The sequence below is a fragment of the Podarcis erhardii genome (genome assembly GCF_964252035.2).
Source record: "Podarcis erhardii genome assembly, chromosome: 7".
Classification (NCBI taxonomy): domain Eukaryota; kingdom Metazoa; phylum Chordata; class Lepidosauria; order Squamata; family Lacertidae; genus Podarcis; species Podarcis erhardii.
The window spans coordinates 89,493,898-89,511,856 of record NC_138511.1 but is presented as its reverse complement, the minus strand read 5'-3'; the positions used below and the strand labels follow the sequence as shown (position 1 = coordinate 89,511,856).

Below are 17,959 nucleotides of genomic sequence, written 5' to 3'. Positions count from 1 at the left end.
ACTAGGTTATGAGCTGGAGAGCTTGCAGCGTGCGTCCCTTGTCTCAGTTCAGCTCTTCCCCGTCACACACCAGCTGTCCCCAAAGTGTCAAAGGAACCCCAATGGCAACCCCGCACTCAACCCAGTACCCACAAGTCTTGTAACCGCAAGTCTTGTAACCCCGCCGGAGGCCAGGTCAGCAAACCCCAAAAACGAGATTCAAAAAAGGGCCTTTCTCCACGCAACACAGCACCTATTTGTGGGGTTTGCTGCCGTGGGAGGCGATTTTGGGCACCGGCCAAGATGGCTCTAGAAGTGGTTTAAACACACATCCTCCATTGGGAGGGGCAGTGTACCTCTGAACATGGGCAGAGGGCTGCTCTCAAAATCGAGTGATCCCAACACACAAACACACAAACAGAGACACACCTCCTCAGGCACACAAAGGGTACGAGTTTCATGGACTCTACCTCTCCGTTGAGAAGTGGGGTTGGGCTGGATGACCTTTGGGGTTCCCTTCAGTTTCCACGAAGGGCCGCTTCGAACCCCATTCCACCCCCGCGGATGAGGCAGAGAAGACGACGGGCGGAGGCTTTCTACGTTTATTAAGGGTTTGGTACAGAACTGTCGCTCTGGGGCCGGAATAACTTACAATCGTCCCAAGGCTAAAGGGTGGGCTCATTTAATAATATCGCTAACCCAATGATAACGGGGGCTAACTGGACAATTATTTACAGGGGAGTCTGTACAGATGGGGAGGGGTGTGCGCCCAAAGAGGCAGGGTCCGGGAGGAAGGAGGGGAGGTCACAGCAGGGGGACCCAGTGTACAGAAGTGGGGTGAGGCGAAAGGAGCAAGGGGGAAAAGGGGGCAGGAGGAAGGAAACCCACTTAAAATTTCTCCCCGCCAGAGCTGCCGAATTCTGCGTCGCCGCTGTCGCTCGTGACCCCCCCTCCAAGCCGCCCCACCACCAGAGACCAGGCTGCCCCTCTCCTCCGCCCTGGGATGTGGGGGGTGCTGGCCACAAGGCCCCCTCCACACTGCTGAGCCCATTTCCCAGGCGAGCAAGAGAAGGCAGGGAGCATGGTGGCCGTGCCCGAACCAGTGTGCAATGCCCGTTTGTCCGGTGTGCGAGAAGCAGCCTTTTCTTTTTGGGGAGGGGGGTGGACGCTGCCCCCTCCCCTCCTGAGGGGAGCCACAACCCCAGGGGGCCCCAGCTGTCAGGACGATGGATCTGAGCCCTTGAAGCGACCGCCGGGAGGGCCAGCCTCCTCTCGAGAAGGCCGTCTCAGCACCGGGGTTCCGGTTTGCGAGTGTGTGTGTTGTTGTTGTTGTTGTCGTTTTTAGTCTAGCGATGTGGGGCTGGTGGGGAATGGCGGTGAGGGGCCCGGCCCACCACTCAAGGCCTTGGTGCGTTGCGGGGGAAGTTCAACAGGAGAAGCCAAAACCCAAACCCCCAAACCACCCTCCCCGAGAGGAGAAGAAGCTCAGCGGCCTTCTACCACCACGGCTGCTGCACCGGTTGAATGGCCGCCGCCGAATCCTGCAGCCAGGGGGCTGAGCACCGACCGGGACCCAAAACTGCCCTTTGCGGGCCAAGCCAGCCCCTCAACAAGATGGGGTCATGCCATCCCCAGAACCTCCCAACTCTCCCCCTGTTTCTCACCACCCCTGCCTGGGCAAGAGGATATCCTCTTTTGGCAACATTGCCCCCCAAGTTTGGCTAAAGGCTGGGGTCCCCCCTCCCTGCTCCAGAAAGACTTTGGCAGATTTTGCTTCGTGGCCACTGGGTTGGCTGCTGGGCTTCGGCTGGGAGCTGCACCCCCAAGATCTCTGACAATCAAAGAGCCCCCCAAAAAAGAACTGGGATTCGCATCAGCCAGAGATGTAATTGTGTCCCAAATACTAAAATGGAGCTGGAATTAAGACACCCACCCAAAAAAGTGGTTTGCAAGAGGGAAAGTTTGCTACTTCTGGGTGCAGCATTTGCCAATGGATGGAAGCGGGGGGCCGGGGGGGCCACCAAAATTATTATTATTATTTTATTGAATTTATATACTGCCCTATACCCGGGGGGGTCTCAAGGGTCTCTGAGAGAGACTTGCTTTGCAGGGATCCCAGTTCCTACATTGCAATGGCAAAGGGGGTAGGAGAGGGGTCTGCAACACCACAATTTGCCAAAGACCCCCCCTTTTGCTTTTGAGGCTCCCAATGCCATGCACCTGCTAGTTAACTGAGTAAAGCCCCCCCCCAAAAAAAACTTAGAAAGGGAGGCAGGCAGAGAGAGAGAGAGCTCCCCCTTTAAGATTCCCGCAGCAGCTGAGGACCCCCCTGGGGCGATCCAGGGACCCCCCTAAAGGCGATCCTTGGGCCAAGGATGGTGGCGAGGGCGAGGCCGGCCCCGGCGGCAGTGGCGTGACCCCCTTTCCTCAATGCCCCCCTCTCTTTCCCCTCCCCCAACCCCACAGCCCCTAGCGCAGAGGGCAGGCCGGTGGGAGACCCCCAAGAGCAGCTCCTCGTCCTATCAGGCAGCAGGATCAGGCCCCAGATAAAAGCCCCCAGGGGTGACGCAACGGAGAGGGCGGCCGAGGGTCACGCCCCCTCTCTGCCCCCCCAACAGCCCGTGGGGTTGGCGCGGAAGGAAGAAACCCCGCCAGCCAGCGTGGTGCTCCTGCCGCTGGCCTAGAGTTGCAGCTGGTCCGAGATTTTTGCCACCAGGGTGCGGAAGGCCAGGGAGGTGCCTGCCTGGCGCCGGAAGAGGACACCGTGGAGGCCGCCCAGGCGCTGTAGGCGACACACCTCCACCTCGAAGGAGCAGAAGTGCTCGCTGGGGCTCTTCTCGTGGGTGCAGGAGAGGACGAAGGGCTCCGTCTGGCGGCAGCAGCAGCTGGCGGAGTCCGTGGCCTGGCGGAGGGCAGCCAGAATGGCCTCGGCCGAGCGGGTGCTGGTCAGCTTCACATTCCAGGTAAATCGGAGCAGCCGGGGTTCTGCTTCCTTTTGATGCCAAGGTAGATTGCAACTGTGCAGGGGAGAGGATAATAATAAATAATAATAAAATTTTATTTACCATATTTTTTGCTCTATAAGATGCACCAGACCACAAGACACACCTAGTTTTTGGAGGAGGAAAACAAGAAAAAAAAAATATTCTGAATCTCAGAAGCCAGAACAGCAGTGAAAGCAGCAATCCCTCTTGCTGTTCTGGCTTCTGGGATAGCTGCGCAGCCTGCATTCACTCCATAAGACACACACACATTTCCCCTTACTTTTTAGGAGGGAAAAAGTGAGTCTTATAGAGCAAAAAATACGCTATATCCCGCCCTCCCCAGCCGAAGCCGGGCTCAGAGCGGCTAACAACAATAAAAGTAACACAGCATTCTAAAGTCAATTCATTCTAAAAATCAATTCAAAATCAAATTAATGGCAATCATTGGGCTAGAGATCTATGAGCATTACCAAAGGAAGGGGTCAGACTGTGTCTTGGCCAAAGGCCTGGTGGAACAGCTCTGTCTTGCAGGCCCTGCGGAAAGATGTCAGGTCCCACAGGGCCCTAGTCTCTTGTGACAGAGCGTTCCACCAGATCGGAGCCACGGCCGAAAAAGCCCTGGCTCTGGTTGAGGCCAGCCTAACCTCCCTGTGGCCTGGGACCTCCAAGATGTTTTTGTTTGAAGACCGTAAGGTCCTCCGTGGGACATACCAGGAGAGGCGGTCCCGTAGGTCCGAGGGTCCGAGGCCGTATAGGGCTTTAAAGGTTAAAACCAGGACCCTGAACCTGATCCTGTACTCCACCGGGAGCCAGTGCAGCTGGTATAGCACCGGGTGAATGTGATCTCGCAGCGAAGACCCCATAAGGAGTCTCGCCGCGGCATTCTGCACCCGCTGGAGTTTCTGGGTCAGTCTCAAGGGCAGCCCCACATAGAGCGAGTTACAATAATCCAGTCTGGAGGTGACTGTCGCGTGGATCACAGTGGCTAGGTCAGGGCGAGAGAGGTAAGGAGCCAACTACTTAGCTTGGCGGAGATGAAAAAATGCCGCCTTTGTTATAGCTGCAATCTGCACCTCCATGGAAAGGGAGGTGTCGAAGATTACACCCAAGCTCTTGACAGAAGGCGCTGGCACTGATTGAGCCCCCGCAATAGATAGGAGTTGGCTCCCCAACCCCATGTTGTCCCAACCCAGCCAAAGGACCTCTGTCTTTGACGGATTTAACTTCAACCGGCTCCCACGCAGCCATCCAGCCACAGCTTCCAAACATCTGATCAGTGTGTCTGGGGCCGAGTCAGGATGGCCGTCCATCAACAGATAGAGTTGGGTGTCATCGGCATACTGATGACAGAGGGAGAGAAATTTAGGGCACACACACCACATATGCCCGCTTGGCCCCTGTGATCGACAGGTGCCGCCTAACGCATGTTCTGCGCTTGTAGGAAATTGACTTTTTTTTATAGTGGGTTGGCAGCTGCGCTTTGGAGCTGGCCCGGGTTCTGTGGAACTCTCTGTCACTAGAGATTCGGAAGGCGCCTTGCGGGCCGACTTTCTTTTAAAATCAATTCTACTGAGAGTCTTTAACATAAGATACAATGAAAACCAAGCTAAAGAAGATAAACAGAAGAGAAGCAAGCAGAAGGAAGAGATGAAAATAAAGAAACAGAAAAGGAAGAGAAGGAAAAGGAGAAGAGAAGAAGGAAATAGTTCCTCTGTGCCAACTTTCTAATGCCTGCTGAAATTTTTCTCTATTCCGCCAGCAAGGCACTGGAAAATACATCCTTCTACTTCGGGTAACTGATTTCAGATTCTAGCTTTTGAAATATGGTTTTCATTGCATGGTTTTATATTCTCATTGTTGTAAGCTGCGTTGATATATATATTTTCCCCTGACACAGAGGCCTTCAAATATTCCTGCGAACAAATGAATGACCCTGACTTCCAGTCAGAATTGGCAACAAGTGTTTTCCATAGTGTTTTTCCCTATTTTCCCTAACATAATGTCACGATGTATGGTTGCATAAGTTTTGTTTAAACTAAAGCAACAGCTCTGGAGAACTGTGATTTAAACAACTTGATACATTCCCAGTTCATCTTGCTTTCTTCTTACTCTTAAAAAGAAAAGAAAAAAACCACAACCCTCCCCTGCAATCTTTCTCTTTAAATGACTAAACTTTACGAGATTGTCTTTTGTGTACACCTGTACTGAAGCTACTGCATGGAACTGTACTAAAAGCTGGTAGTCTTTTTAAATTAATAAAGGCAGGCAGCTGGGTACCCACCTTGTGAGCGCAGGTCCCCTGATTCTCTCAGGTTCGTCTGCGACCCTGGAAAGAGGAAGAAGAGAAGAGCGATGAAGAAGGCATGGCCGACGGTGGGGAGGTGGGCCAAAGGGTGGACAGGCTCTTTTCCCCTTCCCAGCCGCCGGAGGAGCCTTGAACCCCGGGCCGGGAGAGAGATGGAAGGACCAAGAGCCCCGCCCTCAAACCTTCCTTGTGAGCAGAGAGCCCAAGCTTCCCTGGCTGAGAACCGTGGAAGTTGGGACCCCCAACCCCCTTGCAAGGCTGGGAATCGCAGCTAAGGGAAGCTGCATCAGAGACCTTCCCCGGGGAGGGGGGCTCTTCTACCTGCGCATGGGCTGTACCCCTTCCAACTGCATTTTTTTGGGGGGGGTGAGGCAAGGTGGGATCACACGGCTGATACCGCTTGGGGCTTGGGGAGGGGAACGCACCGCAAGGAGAAAGCCAGTGCATCAGGGAGAAGGGCCTTCTCCCCAGCCTGGAACTTGTGTCGACAATGTAAAGGGGCATTCGGTCAGTCTCACAAGCCCCTCTGCGCTGCTTAGATATGGTGTGGTGCAAACTATTCTTCATTTATTGTTTTATTTCTTGCATGGCTTTTTCTCAAGGTGGCAACCCCATGGTTCTCTGCCTCCTCATTTAACCCCCCCCCACTACAACAACCCTGTGAGGCAGGCTAGCAGCGACTGGCCCCCGGGGTCACACCCTGAGCTTCACAGACAAGTGGGGTGGGGCCGGGGGATTCGGGCCACTCTAACCACTACGCCACGCTATCTCTCGGCTAGCCCAGCTATCCTCCTGGCCTGGCTCTTACCCAGCCTTGCTTAAGAGCTCCCGGGGAGGGGGTGGAGCCATAGAGCTTAGCTCAGACCTGGAATGTAAGGAAGAGAGTGCTTTTGAGAATGTGCAGAGCGCCTTTCCGCAGCCATCCGGGATTGAGGGGGCCGAGGGGCTTCCGGGATTGGAAGCGGGGGTTGGGGGGTGGAGTGGGGAGCCCCTTCTACCCCGCCAAGCACTCGTGTTAGAAGCTAAGCCCCGAACAACACCCTTTTTTGGGGGGGAACCTCTAGATTTCTAGTCAAGCGAGAAAGAAGCAAAAGCTTTTATGGGATTTTTTTTTGGGGGGGAGCAAGTGAGGAGGAGGCAGGAGGGGAAGGGGCTGGGGGCTGGAGGCAGGCAGGCAAGGCTTCCCCCCGGCACCCCCAGCGAAGAAGAAAAGGCAGCCGGACTTACTGATTTTAGATCCTTGAGGCATTGAAGCACCCGAGACACACCTGTTAGAATTCTGGCGCTTAGAGGGGTCAAGAGTGACCCTGAAAACAGAGAAAAGCAAAGTGAAACCAGCACAGAGGGGACAGCGGATAGCAGCAGGAGGAGCAGGAGGAGGAGGGAGCAAGAGAGGTTAGTGTCAACTTTCCCCTTTTCTCACGAGGAATCCTATTCGGAATAAGGGAATTTCCTTTTTTTAAAAAAGGGAAACGTTGACAGCTGTGGTTAGTGGGGAGAGCAATCTCTTCCTTCCAGCAGAAACGCGTCTAAATTGGGGGGGGGGGGAGAGGGGACGGGATTGTACAGATGGGACACCCCAAAGGTCATCTAGCCCAACCCTGCTGCGGTGCAAGAATCGGAACTGGCGCCTTGTGGGCCGAGAGAGCCAAGCCCTGGAGTTTCAATTCCCAGGGTTCCTCGTCAGATCTGATTATCAAACCACGCTGGTAGCTCTGGGAAGGGAATTTGGATACCCCCCTAATGAAATCTCATCACCCTTAACAAACTACTGAAGGAATGGGTTTCTGTGCAGTCAGTCTAAAACGGGACCCAAAATCCTCATTTTTCCTCCTCCAAGGGAGCATTTCTAAAATGCATTAACTTGAGCTCTGGAGCCAATGTGTAAACAGAAAGCCAGCTATATAAACAAGTGCTCAAAGCCCTCTCCTTTATCAGTCTGAGACGGCAATGGATGGCCTTGCCAGTTCCAAGTAAAGCAGGGATGGCACGTCTGGGTCTTATCTTACATCCTGACCACAAAGACGCACAGACCTTGTCAGGTCTGACAAGAGACCCGGGAACGGCGTCCTCCTGCCCCAAGATAAGAGTATAGGAACAGGAACAACCTTTTATGGTCAAGAGTACCGGAACAGGAATATCTGTTTATGGTCATGGATGTCAACTTACGTGTATAAGCTGACGTGGCTGGATTCCTGGGGAAGGGGGGAGAGGGTGCTTGGAGGATATATATACTGCATGAAATATCTCATTTCTTTGGACTTGCTGTGGACTGACCACACAAGTGCCTTCTGCTATCCGGAGAGCAGAATAAACTCTTTCTCTGAACCAAACCTCGGTGTCATTTGACTTCCTTTCTTCCTCCCGGGAGCAATGCAGACCCCACCAGTCGGTAAAGTCTAATAAGGCTACACTACATCTCCCAGAACTCTTTGGGGGAAGCGGCGGTGGTTTAATGAGGCTTTAAAACGCCCGCCATGAACGTGGGCGCAGGAATGGGGCGTTTGTGGCAGATTCATCCCGTTTTGCTAGCCGTTCTGCGACTCAGCCAACATGATGGCTGCATGGAGGGCTTGCAGCACAACAAAAAATAGGAACCACAGAATCAAAGGACTGTAGAGTTAGAAGGGACGCCAAGAGTCATCTAGTCTAGCCCCCTGAAAGGCAGGAATCTCAGCTAACGTTAAATAAGTTGGAGTTCTCGTTATTAAATATACCAAGAAAAAAAGCACACCAAGAACTCAGGCCAATGTAAGTTTCAGTAGTGGGAGTGGTCCCTAATCACAAATCAATAGTCAATATTAACAAAAACTAATCTATTCGAAAGTATGTATTCTGACAAGGATTACAAACTCAAATAGAGATTACAAACTCTGTTAGATTAGATTAGAAACATTTAAATTCTAAATGACCATAAATTATAAAACAGTAGAAAATAACAGGATATATTTATCCGAAAGTCTTCAAACTTAACACGACCCTTTAAAAATTAGGTAAGGAACCAAATGTTATATAATATTGTTTTATAATTTATGACTGTTTTATAATTTTTGATAATTTAGAATTTAAATGTATTTTCATGTAATATTTGATACTTCCAGCTGATGAAGATGAATACATCGAAACAGCGCCATGTCCTGGTTTCTAATCTATAATTGACTTCTGACTTCGGCTCTATGAAGACCTCCATGTCGAATCTGACTATGGACTAACATAAACGTATCTCTACTCACAAACTCTTATTTCTAATTCTGTAACGAATTATTGTGTTATACATATCTTTATGTGTTTGAGCTTGTAATCTCTGTTAGAATTTGTCATCTCTATTTGAGTTTGTAATCCTTGTCAGAATACATACTTTTGAATGGATTAGTTTTTGTTAGTATTGACTATTGATTTGCAAGCAGGGACCGCTCCCACTATTGAAACTTACATTGGCCTGAGTTCTTGGTGTGCTTTTTTTCTTGGAATCTCAGCTAAAGCATCCCTGACAGACGCCCAACCTCTGCTCAAAAACCTTCAAGGAAGCAAACACACACACCAGAACATCTGTGCTAAGAGACATTGCGGGATTTCAGGTTTTGCAGGGTCTGCACTGATTGGAAACGACCCCTTCCCCCCAAACCTTTGCAGGGCCTTCTCGGTGGTGGCTGCTCCCAGGCAACTTTGGAACTCACTGCCAAGAGAAGCCAGGCTGGCCCCCTCCTTGCTGTCCTTCAGGTGAAGCCTTTCTTTTTCCAACTGGCTTTTGGGGAACTGACTGCTTTTAATGAAAGGGCTGGTGCCGTGCCCTTTTTACTGCTTTGATAATTGTAATTATCTGTTTGCTTTTAGATATATGCATGTATGCCGTTTTAAGTCTTACTGACTAGTGAATTAAACCAAGTCTTACTGACTAATGAATTAAACCAAGTCTTACTGACTAGTGAATTAAACCAAGTCTTACTGACTAGTGAATTAAACCAAGTCTTACTGACCAGTGAATTAAACCAAGTCTTACTGACCAGTGGATTAAACCAAGTCTTACTGACCAGTGAATTAAACCAAGTCTTACTGACTAGTGAATTAAACCAAGTCTTACTGACTAATGAATTAAACCAAGTCTTACTGACTAGTGAATTAAACAAAGTCTTACTGACTAGTGAATTAAGCCAAGTCTTACTGATTAGTGAATTAAACCAAGTCTTACTGACCAGTGGATTAAACCAAGTCTTACTGACCAGTGAATTAAACCAAGTCTTACTGACTAGTGAATTAAACCAAGTCTTACTGACTAGTGAATTAAACCAAGTCTTACTGACCAGTGAATTAAACCAAGTCTTACTGACCAGTGAATTAAACCAAGTCTTACTGACTAGTGAATTAAACCAAGTCTTACTGACCAGTGGATTAAACCAAGTCTTACTGACCAGTGAATTAAACCAAGTCTTACTGACTAGTGGATTAAACCAAGTCTTACTGACCAGTGAATTAAACCAAGTCTTACTGACTAGTGAATTAAACCAAGTCTTACTGACCAGTGGATTAAACCAAGTCTTACTGACCAGTGGATTAAACCAAGTCTTACTGACCAGTGAATTAAACCAAGTCTTACTGACTAGTGATTTAAATTGTGATTTAAATCGATTTGATTTTTTTAAAAATCCCATGCAATAAATCAAACGGGGGGGGGGGGGAGGAAGAGGAGTCGGGGAACGGCAACCACCCAGCCTGCGTTATCGATTTCGTTACCCTCTTCGCCCGCCCGCCTGCCCCCTTTGTCGCGGCCGCCCGCTCACCTCCGCGTGAGTTTCGACGTGAGCTTGCTGAAGAGATTGGAGGTGGCGCGGCTGCGGCTCTGAGGCAGAGGGGTGGCTTCGTGGGAGAGCGTGGGCGAGGTGGGGGGCCCGTTCTGAACGCCGGTCCCCCGCCGGTCTCGCACCTGGCCCCCATGGAAGGTGCTGCGGATGTTGGTGCCGCGAGACAGCCGGGTGCGGTCCGAGGAGGTTGACGAGGTGGCGATGCTGTGGCTGGAGGGGGAGGCGGGGGGCACACGACTGGTGGCAGAGCTGCATGGGGCGGGGGGGGACGGAGGGGGGGGGAGAGAGGGAGAGAGATATGAGGCAGAAATCAGCGTCACCCATCATTTTGGACAGAAATGATAGAATATTTCTAAAGAAACGATTGCCTGCTGTCCGTAATTAACGGCACCAAATATTACAAACCACCCCATCATGGTCCTTCAGTCCCATCCTAACTACAAACAAACAAATTAGAGAGAGTCACAAAAACCTAGACAGTATCTTAAAAAATAGAGACATCACCTAGCCTACAAAGGTCTGTATAGTTCAAGCTATGGTTTTCCCTGTAGTGATGTACGGAAGTGAGAGCTGGACCACAAAGAAGGCTGATCACTGAAGAATGGATGCTTTTGAATTCTGGTGCTGGAGGAGACTCTTGAGAGTCCCATGGACTGCAAGAAGATCAAACCAATCCATTCTTAAGGAAATCAGCCCCGAGTGCTCACTGGAAGGACAGATCCTGAAGCTGAGGCTCCAAGACTTTGGCCACCTCAGGAGAAGAGAAGACTCCCTGGAAAAGACTCTGATGTTGGGAAAGATGGAGGGCACAAGGAGAAGGGGATGACAGAGGATGAGATGGTGGGACAGTGTTCTCGAAGCTACCAGCATGAGTTTGACCTAACTGCGGGAGGCAGTGGAAGACAGGAGTGCCTGGCGTGCTCTGGTCCAGGGGGTCACGAAGAGGCAGACACGACTAAATGACTAAACAACAACAACACACAAAAACTCTCCAAAACTACTTCAAGGAAAACGACATAGACAATATAACAACCCCCCTCCTATGGGATGCAATGGAAGCGGTCACCAGAGGAGCTTGCATAAAAGAGAAAGCATTCCTTGAAAAACAAACCTCAAAAATTAGCAAAATAGAACAAGACATCAATCAAGGCCCTCTCATCACACTACAAACAAACAGGATCTAAAAAAACTCCTCAAACTTAAAGAACGAAAAAGGAGAGAACCATACTCCCTAGAAATCAACAAAACAAGGATTAGCATTCTATACTCTATACAACGTTTCTACGAATATGGAGGGGAAAACTCCAGATTACTAGCAAATAGATGTAGGAAAGCACTCAAAACAAGAATACACTGCATCACCAAAAAAGATGGCGACATAATATTCTCCCCCAAAGAAATAACCTCAGAATTTGCAGAGTTCTACTCCAACCTATATAGGGTACGCGGGTGGCGCTGTGGGTAAAACCTCAGCGCCTAGGACTTGCCGATCGCATGGTCAGCGGTTCGAATCCCCACGGCGGGGTGAGCTCCCGTCGTTCGGTCCCAGCTCCTGCCCACCTAGCAGTTCAAAAGCACCCTTAAGTGCAAGTAGATAAATAGGTACCGCTTTATAGCGGGAAGGTAAATGGCGTTTCCGTGTGCTGCGCTGGTGCTGGCTCGCCAGAGCAGCTTCGTCATGCTGGCCAAGTGACCCGGAAGTGTCTCCGGACAGCGCTGGCTCCCGGCCTCTAGAGTGAGATGGGCGCACTACCCTAGAGTCTGTCAAGACTGGCCCGTACGGGCAGCGGTACCTTTACATTTACCTTACTCCAACCTATAAACCTCCAATAACCCACCAGAGAATGAAATCAGAAAATTCCTAGCAGAACTGACCATGCCTACCTTAACTAATTTAGAGCAGGAATTCATGGACAACCCAGAGGAAATAGATACGGTCCTCAAAAACCTGAAACCACACAAAGCCCCAGGCCCAGACGGCTTCACAGCAGAATACTACAGACAGTGCCAATGTAGGAATATTATCTTGTACAGTGCTTTTTTTCTGGGGGTACATATACCCCTAAACATTTTGTGAATCTAAGTTTGGCCTCGTTGAGGGTTATTATTTCCATATGAGTAGGAAAATCAGAACACCCCTAAACTTTTCTTTTAGGAAAAAAAGCACTGATCTTGTATAGGATCTTGGCAGCTGAAATAGTAATTGCAACTCAATGGAAAACAGTCCCAAATCTTGACACTGGGAATTTGGTACCACTCACTCTGGAATATGGCCATAATGGGAGAAACTACACATAATTTGAGATTTGAAAAAGGACTCAAAACCCCAGACGCTCCCTCTATGATTTGGCATCCTTTGACAGCATGTACAGTGGAACCATAATTTCCAAGACAACCCTCATCTTGAGCCTGGCAAATTGGGAAAGAAGTTTGATAATCTGATAACGCCGGGATTCTTTACTTGGGCAAATGTACTCACTCCCTATTTACGCTTTTCGTATTTTAACAGTCATCTACTGTCAGAACCGTTCTCTCCGTTTTATATAACTCTACGAAATTAAATATGAAACCCTCTCCCACACACAAGAAGCTGGGACTCCCTGAAGGCGGACAAAGAGTATCCTGACCATGTACAGAGCGCACTTCTGCAGCCACCTCGAAACCACAGCTAATCGTTAGGTGCTGGCAATTAGGAGTGAGTATTTCTGGGGTCAAAAGGCCGCCTTTCCAGTCTGGCTACAATCCCGGGTTTTTAGAAGCTAGGCAGAAAGTGAGGAGGAATTAAAGAACCTTTTAATGAGGGTGAAAGAGGAGAGCACAAAATATGGTCTGAAGCTCAACATCCAAAAAACGAAGATCGTGGCCACTGGGCCCATCACCTCCTGGCAAATGGAAGGGGAAGAAATGGAGGCAGTGAGAGATTTTACTTTCTTGGGCTCCATGATCACTGCAGATGGTGACAGCAGTCACAAAATTAAGAGACGCCTGCTTCTTGGGAGAAAGGCAATGGCAAAGCTAGACAGCATCTTAAAAAGCAGAGACATCACCTTGCCAACAAAGGTCCGTATAGTTAAAGCCATGGTTTTCCCAGTGGTGATGTATGGAAGTGAGAGCTGGACCATAAAGAAGGCTGATTGCCAAAGAATGGATGCTTTTGAATTCTGGTGCTGGAGGAGACTCTTGAAAGTCCCATGGACTGCAAGAAGATCAAACCTCTCCATTCTGAAGGAGATCAGCCCTGAGTGCTCACTGGAAGGACAGATCCTGAAGCTGAGGCTCCAAGACTTTGGCCACCTCAGGAGAAGAGAAGACTCCCTGGAAAAGACCCTGATGTTGGGCACAAGGAGAAGGGGACGACAGAGGATGAGATGGTGGGACAGTGTTCTTGAAGCTACCAGCATGAGTTTGACCAAACTGCGGGAGGCAGTGAAAGACAGAAGTGCCTGGCGTGCTCTGGTCCAGGGGGTCACGAAGAGGCGGACACGACTAAACAACAACAACAGGAATGGAAAGCGATAAAATGACCCCCTCCAGCCTGCCTTCCCCAAAGAGAAATGTCCTTCTGTTCTTCCACAAGATCTGTTTTCAGAATTCCTCTGGTCCATACTCTGGGATGAGGAGGAGGAGGTCCAGATGGACCCTCCTAGAAGCTGAAAGAAACAGGGCTTCTCTCCCCCCCTCACCCCCACCCTGGTCTCTGGAGACTGTCCTGGATTCTCCCACAGCCAGTCACACGGGTGACCGACCAGAGCTTGGCAACTCCCTGGGGCCAGGGCAGCAGTGAGCCAGAACGAGACCAGTGGAAACTGGGCAGGCGTCCAGCAGCAAGCTGAAGTCTGTGGGAAGGGACAGGGATGGAGAGGTGAGAGGGCAGAACTCAGCTCCCAGGCCAGAAGAACCTGGAAAGAGAAGGGAAACCAAGAGAGGCTAATCTTCCTAATAATAATAATAATAATAATAATAATAATAATAATAATAATAATAATAATAATTTATACTCTGCCCTCTCCAGCCAGAGCCGGGCTCAGGGCAGCTAACATCAATAAAATTTCAGTAAAAACATAATAAGAAAAAAGAAAAGAAAAAGATTTTTTTAAAAAAATACAGGTTAAAATGCAGCCTCATTTTAAAAGTGAAAACCATAAGGCGAGGGCAACATAAGGGTCAGCCTGAGTCCAAACCAAAGGCCAGGCGGAACAGCTCTGTCTTGCAGGCCCTGCGGAAAGATGTCAAGATGTTTGCATAGCAATGGAATTACAGAATTGGAAGGCATCTAGTCCAACCCCCCTGCAGTGCAGAAATCACAGCTAAGCAGTGTTAGAAATTCAGATATAGAAGCCAGATGGCTCCCGAAACCAGGGTTACAGCCGCCGAAACAGAATGCCTAGTTGCCATTTTTGAGCCAGATGGCTAGAAAGTCGTATTTTTCATTACAGCCATTTTGGTTTCTGAAATTCCTTCTGATCATAGCTGTGAACTTACAGATTTGAAAATAAGGGACCAGCAGCCTTGAAAATAAAGGTTCAGCGGCCAAAATAAGGGATTTTGGCTTAGCTTTGCTGCCACTGACTGTGTTTTGCAGGGGGTTGGACTAGATGAGCCTAAGGGTCTACAACTCCCACCAAAGAAGAGGGGCAGACAAAACTGATGAATGACATCGAGATGGCAAAGCTAACAGGCAGAATTAGAAACCAGGAAGAGGACGCCTTTAATAAAGAATGGAGAAAGTCTATAATTTATTTGAAAAGCTATTGTAAAGAGTTACATACATTGGTAGGATTGACAGAAAACTTGTAGTAAAAATTTGACCTATGGATGGACAAATGATTTATAAAAATAGAGTTATGAAAGGGATGCAGAGGGGGAAATCACTACGTTAAGATGCTGCACTGGTTGGAGGGGCTGCCATCGTCCTGGCGCGAGGAATTCAATCGGCCCTTCCTCGCCCGAGAGAGAGGGAGTGAGGGAGAGAGACTCTCACCCACGCCACCCACGAGCCAGGCATGAGGCGGTTGCAGCACCGCGCTGGCCGCTGAAGCGTCGCCCTTCTGCGTCCCCCCCGTCCCCTCCTCTTCCTCCTCCCTCAGGCTGCCTCCGGCTTCCCCTGGCAGTGCGATGGAAGTCTTACAAGAGAGGGGCTGCCTGCCCGCCCGCTGCCACCCGTCTCCTCACGACGCGTCCCTGAGGGGGGAAAAGCAGAGACGGAGATGCAACAGCTCGTGCACACGCTCTCTCTCGTAGCGGAGGACCCCAAGCCACTGCTTCCCTCCCAAGCCGGGCGAGCAAGAAACCCGGGAAATTTAAGGGACATCATCAATGGGACAGCAGTGGGACACGGCGCTGGAATAAGGGAGATTCCCGCCAAATAAGGGACGGTTGACAGCTATGCTTCTGATTGTGGAGATAAAATTCTACAGGATGTGTGGTTAGTATGTGAAAATAGTCAAGGACTCCCAGAACGCACCTCCAGATGGTGGAGATGTTAGCGGTCATCCCGGCACCTGGGCATCTTCACTCGGTCGCAAATGGCCGACAGCCTGGTGCAAAATGCTCACAGGTTAGAGCTCAACGTCGAGCCTACCAAGTGGCGATAGCGACGGCGAAGAAGACTTTCTTCACCGCCTCTATTGCATCTGCAGAAAATAGTAGCAGGAGACTTTTTCAAGTGGTTCGTAATTTAACGGAACCACCTTTACCACTGGGCCTTTGTAAAGACCCCAAGATCTCCTGCAACGATTTTGCAAAGTTTTTTGCAGATAAAATCACTCATATTCGGAAGGAGCTAGACACCACCGTGGGAGCAGGGCTGGGGCGGGAGAGTGCTAGAGCTCTGTCTGGTCAAGTTGCATGGAATCAATTTCAATCCATTACCCCCGAGGATGTGGACAGGCTGCTTGGACGCGTAAAACCAACCACCTGTCTCCTGGATCCTTGCCCATCCTGGCTAATAAAAGCAAGCCGGGAAGGGCTGGGCGATGGACTCTGCGGGGTGGTGAATGCTTCCCTCTGTGAGGGAACATTCCCAGATCCGCTGAAAGAGGCGGTCATTAAACCGCTTCTTAAAAAACCATCTTTAGACCCGGCCAGTATGGCCAACTATTGCCCAGTCTCAAATCTTCCATTCTTGGGCAAGGTGATTGAGCGCGTGGTTGCTGAACAACTCCAGGCACGCCTGGAGGATGCGGACCATTTGGATCCCTTCCAATCGGGATTCAGGCCTCATCATGGGACTGAAACTGCCTTGGTCGCGCTGGTTGATGATCTCCGGCGAGCTAGGGACAAAGGTGAGAGTTGTTTCCTAGTTCTGCTGGATCTCTCAGCGGCCTTTGATACAATCGACCATAACATCCTTCTGGACCGTCTAGAGGGGCTGGGAGCTGGGGGTACTGTTATACAGTGGTTTCGCTCCTTCCTCCTGGGCCGTGTTCAGAAAGTGGTGGTGGGGGATGAGTGTTCAGACCCCTGGGCCCTCACTTGTGGGGTGCCTCAAGGTTCCGTCCTCTCCCCCATGCTTTTTAACATCTATATGAAGCCGCTGGGAGAGATCATCAGGGGGTTTGGACTGGGTGTCCATCAATATGCAGATGATACCCAGCTCTACCTCTCTTTCAAATCAGAACCAGTGAAGGCGTGAAGGTCCTGTGTGAGTGCCTGGAGGCGGTTGGAGGATGGATGGCGGCTAATGGATTGAGGTTGAATCCTGACAAGACAGAAGTACTGTTTTTGGGGGACAGGGAGCGGGCTGGTGTGGAGGACTCCCTGGTCCTGAATAGGGTAACTGTGCCCCTGAAGGACCAGGTGCGCAGCCTGGGAGTCATTTTGGACTCACAGCTGTCCATGGAGGCGCAGGTCAATTCTGTATCCAGGGCAGCTGTTTACCAGCTCCACCTGGTACGCAGGCTGAGACCCTACCTGCCCGCGGACTGTCTCGCCAGAGTGGTGCATGCTCTAGTTATCTCCCGCTTGGACTACTGCAATGCGCTCTATGTGGGGCTACCTTTGAAGGTGACTCGGAAACTACAACTAATCCAGAATGCGGCAGCTAGACTGGTGACTGGGAGCGGCCGCCGAGACCACATAACACCGGTCTTGAAAGACCTACATTGGCTCCCAGTACGTTTCCGAGCACAATTCAAAGTGCTGGTGTTGACCTTTAAAGCCCTAAACGGCCTCGGCCCAGTATACCTGAAGGAGTGTCTCCACCCCCATCGTTCTGCCCGGACGCTGAGGTCCAGCGCTGAGGGCCTTCTGGCGGTTCCCTCATTACGAGAAGCAAAGCTACAGGGAACCAGGCAGAGGGCCTTCTCGGTAGTGGCACCCACCCTGTGGAACGCCCTCCCATCAGATGTCAAAGTGATAAATAACTACCTGACATTCAGAAGACATCTTAAGGCAGCCCTGTTCAGGGAAGTTTTTAATCTGTGATATTTTAGTGTATTTCTGGTTTTTATGGAAGCCGCCCAGAGTGGCTGGGGAAACCCAGCCAGATGGGCGGGGTACAAATAATAAATTATTATTATTATTATTACTGGCAAATTTCAAACGGGGTAGCTAAGGCGTACATTTGTAGGAGCCACGTACTTTGCCTTTGCAAGTTGTTTTGAAACTCCCCCCCCCCCCAATGTCGTGTTTTGATTGCCACAGCCTGTCCTAGGACCTTAGGGGAATAAGCGCAGCGATACCTGTTCTCCTTCCCGTTCTGGAGCAGGGAGTGTCGTTCTCCGCCAGGCCGATCCGTACAGACGTAGGTATTCCTCCGGGTCATCATACTCGAGGGAATGTTATTCTGCAACGAGAGAGAAAGAGCCCAGGCTGAAGAGGCGGAGGCGGGAGAGAAACAGCGGCAAAAAACCCCCCAAGACGGAGCTTTTGAGAAGCCGGACTCGTTTCGG

General features: G+C 50.2%; 1 protein-coding gene across 5 annotated transcripts in view; it reads right to left on the bottom strand.

Moving 5' to 3' along the window:
• Nucleotides 1-1,181: 1,181 nt before the first annotated feature.
• The window catches only part of MARK4 (microtubule affinity regulating kinase 4), an 82,027-nt gene continuing 65,249 nt past the window's right edge, over nucleotides 1,182-17,959 (bottom strand). For 3 of the 5 annotated variants that reach the window (XM_081868873.1, XM_081868875.1, XM_081868874.1), the window contains exons 14-17: nucleotides 17,750-17,853; nucleotides 10,047-10,316; nucleotides 5,245-5,289; nucleotides 1,182-2,996 (exon numbers count right to left, since the gene is read on the bottom strand). In XM_081868873.1, the coding sequence (XP_081724999.1) occupies nucleotides 2,660-2,996; nucleotides 5,245-5,289; nucleotides 10,047-10,316; nucleotides 17,750-17,853 (756 nt within the window). In that variant the 3' untranslated portion in view covers nucleotides 1,182-2,659. Of the gene's footprint in view, nucleotides 2,997-5,244; nucleotides 5,290-6,076; nucleotides 6,134-6,495; nucleotides 6,576-10,046; nucleotides 10,317-17,749; nucleotides 17,854-17,959 lie in introns of those variants that run through there. The other 2 variants (XM_081868876.1, XM_081868877.1) reach the window with 2 other exon arrangements.